This window comes from Frankliniella occidentalis, unplaced genomic scaffold, assembly GCF_000697945.3.
Source record: "Frankliniella occidentalis isolate FOCC.00 unplaced genomic scaffold, Focc_3.1 Scaffold14, whole genome shotgun sequence".
NCBI classification, from domain to species: domain Eukaryota; kingdom Metazoa; phylum Arthropoda; class Insecta; order Thysanoptera; family Thripidae; genus Frankliniella; species Frankliniella occidentalis.
Genome location: NW_026267144.1, coordinates 783203 through 786266, shown reverse-complemented (window position 1 = coordinate 786266; position 3064 = coordinate 783203). Strand labels below are relative to the sequence as shown.

General features: G+C 62.8%; 2 protein-coding genes across 3 annotated transcripts in view; both read right to left on the bottom strand.

Moving 5' to 3' along the window:
• LOC113204932 (uncharacterized) overlaps positions 1-3064 on the bottom strand; it is a 29859-nt gene that overhangs the window by 18000 nt on the left and 8795 nt on the right. The window lies entirely within an intron of this gene.
• Positions 7-2574, bottom strand: LOC113204931 (uncharacterized). 2 transcript variants are annotated; one of them, XM_026420314.2, is made up of 2 exons: positions 1925-2574; positions 7-943 (listed from the first exon to the last, which is right to left on the bottom strand). In XM_026420314.2, the coding sequence occupies exons 1-2, from the start codon at positions 2487-2489 to the stop codon at positions 333-335; spliced, it is 1176 nt and encodes a 391-aa protein (XP_026276099.1). In that variant the 5' UTR covers positions 2490-2574; the 3' UTR covers positions 7-332. The 2 variants fall into 2 exon arrangements, with proteins under 2 accessions (XP_026276099.1, XP_026276100.1); XM_026420315.2 differs by having other exon boundaries at positions 1940-2574.

The following is a 3064-nucleotide window of genomic DNA, read 5'->3' as shown; positions in this document are numbered from 1 at the left end:
TAAGATTGAAAAAGGCCAGCTCTTGCTGTGTTAGTAGGCACATTGGTACAGTTGGGTACTGTTGTAAATTTAGGTAGCAGTTTTGGAAACATAATCACTTGTTGTGAGTTAGTCAGTGTCAATTTTCGTCAATCTGTCAAGTGATATGGCAAGGCCATGTTGCCCGGCTGCTGTCGAGTTCATGTTTAGGTCAATGGTCACTGACTAGAATGTCGGGTTGCCCTGCTACAAGCTTGGGGCAGTGTCGTCTTGTCAGAGGTAGCCGATACCCGCGCTACCCAGTCTTTCACATATAAGGTCTAAGTCCTTGAGCCTCGCATATTGTCGTCCCTCTAATATTGTGTGGCTGTGACAGTGCTTGACGAGGAGGTCGAGGACCCCGATGACGCCCCTGGTCCTGTGGGAGAGGCATCTCGTTGTGGCTGGTACGAGCTGTAGGCCAGGCTGTGGGCGTCCCAGACTCGGGCGTAGGGTCCGCTAGCGGAGCCCGCCGAGTCGGAGGGGGTCCACGACGGCTCGTACGACGAGGGCGACGACGAGGCTGGCGAGGGAGAAGCCGGACCCGAGGCCGGAGGTCCGTACGAGTTGGTGGGCGGGCCGTACGAGTTGGTCGGCGGGCCGTACGAAGGCTGGGGCGGCCCGTAGGTGGGCGGGGGAGGGCCGTAGCTGGGCACGGGCGCCGGGGGGCCGTAGGCCGTCATGGGGGCCATGGTCGTGGTCGCGTCCATGCCCATGCCCATCGGAGCCATCATGCCGAACTTCTTGAGCAGCTGCACGAGCAGGAAGCCGAGCACCAGCGTCAGCGCCAGCTTGGACATGATGAGCGCCTTCAGGGCCTTGACGCCGATGAGCGCCATGAAGATGGGCTGCAGGGCCTTCATCTTGAGCTTCATGAGCACAAGTGCCGGCAGCAGCAGCTTCTTTTTCAGCAGCAGGCCGCGCTCTGGAACAAGACAGGGGGAGTCGTCAGTGTCGGTGAGCGTGGGCAGGGCGGGCAGGGCCCCGGGGAATGACTCAGGGTGCTTCTCGTCTCGCACTCGGGGTTGGATGATCATGGTCCCCGGTGTGCCCCTCCGACACACCCGCTGCCCTCGGTCTCAGTGGCTGACCCACAGGACAGGAAGGAACATCTGAGGGCTCCGTACCGTGCCGAACCCTCCTCACACAACCCTCGCCTTCGATAAGACGACGATTTCATTTTGCGAGCCGCTGAGCAATTGCCCCGGGCTGGCCTCCTTTCTCGCCAAAGCGCATTTTGTCTCTCCAAGGACCCGAGAAGCTGTGAACTCCGCCCGTTCCGTCCTCGCCGTTACTATTTGATGAGCGACGAGGCGCGTTGGCCCGATCAGAGAAAGCCAATTTAACCGCGCTGGTCGATCAAAGAGCCGCGGCGCGACGCCCACCCTTTAGTCAGTGTTAGAGTCTGCTATCTGTAATTCCGCAACGTTTGCGGTTTGACCTCTCAGCTGGTTTTGCTTTTCGCACACGCCACCCTAATTGTAATTGTACAGCGCCGGGCGCGCGTCCAGCAGAAAATAATTGACAGGGAGCGAGGCCCTTCCTCCTGACCACCCCTCCCCCCTCCTGCCCCTCCCCCAGTCAACCCCCGGCCCCGCCCAGTAGGGCTGACGTTCGCCAAATAGAGGTGGGCGGGGCGAAAAAGTTGGGTGCCACAGAGCGCGTCGTGCGCAGAAAAAAACAGGGACGAATGCGAATTAATTGGTAATGGCTGTCTACATCTGTTTTATCAGAACTGAAAATGGTGTCCGATATTTTTCAAGTCGTCGGATTTCTTTTGCTTCTCCGTCTGGAGATGCGCCCCATTCCAGTCGACGACGCAAAGCGAGAAGCACTCTGTCCTAGTCCTGGCCTAGACACTGACACACATGCGGCGTTCCCCTCGCCGCCAGGGCAGCCAACTTACTTTTCTTTTTCGTACCTTGAGACAGGAGGGCGCGTCCTTGCCCCTCTCCCTCCTCGTGGTCTGACGGGAAGCTCATCTGCAGGCCGTCGATGCCCTGCGCGGGCCGGAAGCTGAGCACGCCGCCCTCCTCGAAGAGCATCGTGGGCAGGTTCACCTTGAACTCGTGCGACTTGAAGTAGCGGCTGAGGCGGGACACGATCATCTTGTCCAGCCTGGCGTTGCCGGTGCCGTCCTCGAGGGAGCGGGCCGACACGACCTCGGCGCCGGGCGCGGCGTCCGAACCGACGACTGTATCCAGGTAGCTGAGCACCTTGACGCGGAGGCAGGACATGGTGGGCAGCGCGCCGCCCAGGCAGTCGCTCACGATGGCTGACAGAAGCTCCTCGCCGGAGCGGATCTTTCTGGGTTTGCCGAACAGCCCGCCATCGCCATCACCAAACACCTGGTTGTCGGCCACGTCTTCTGCGGAGACGCCGCTCGCGGCCGCCGCCGCGAGCAGCCACGAGCATGCCAACAGCACGAGGGGCGTCGGCAGCCGCCAGGATCGCGTCGACGAGGAGGGCATGGCGGTGCGAGGACACACTCTGCGGTGTGTGGCTTACGAGGGAGAGGCACGGGCCGCAGTGAAGGCCACACCTCCTGGCAAGCTCGTTTTATCGCGTCGACCCTCCGGCAGCCCCGGGGCCGTCCCTGGCGCGGTGCTCCTCCAGGCCGCCGCCGCCGGGGGGCGGGTCCGGGGGCGCCGTCTTCGGGGAGGGGATAGCCGCCGCGGGGGAAGGGAGCGCGCCGTCGTCGTCGTCGGCGGGGAAAGGCTTTGGTCTGACAGGTGGGGGATTGATTCGGGGGCTCACAGACACACACGCGCGGAAAGGAAGAGTGACCGGTGAGCCTCCCCGCCCTCGCCCCCCTCCCCCTTCAGCCCGAATCCCCCCCGAACCCCTCCCCGTCCACCACGCCTCGACGCGGAGCCCCCCATACCTCCATGACGGCGATCCCCGTTGAGCGCCGGTAGCGGGAGCATCAGGGAAAGGTGTCGCCCGAGCTTAGCATGCACGTCGCGGCACCCCCGGCCCCGGCGCCCCGCCCCGCCCGGTCACTTTGGCGCGTGTGTCTGGTGCTGGTCCTAGAGTCCCGGTAGCA

Bases quoted from the DNA above. Each gene is read 5' to 3' on its own strand.
- LOC113204931 (XM_026420314.2), bottom strand. From the start codon at position 2,489: ATGCCCTCCTCGTCGACGCGATCCTGGCGGCTGCCGACGCCCCTCGTG. The intron at 944-1,924 runs GTAAGTTGGCTG...GTCTTGTTCCAG, and splicing joins TCAAGGTACGAAAAAGAAAA to AGCGCGGCCTGCTGCTGAAA.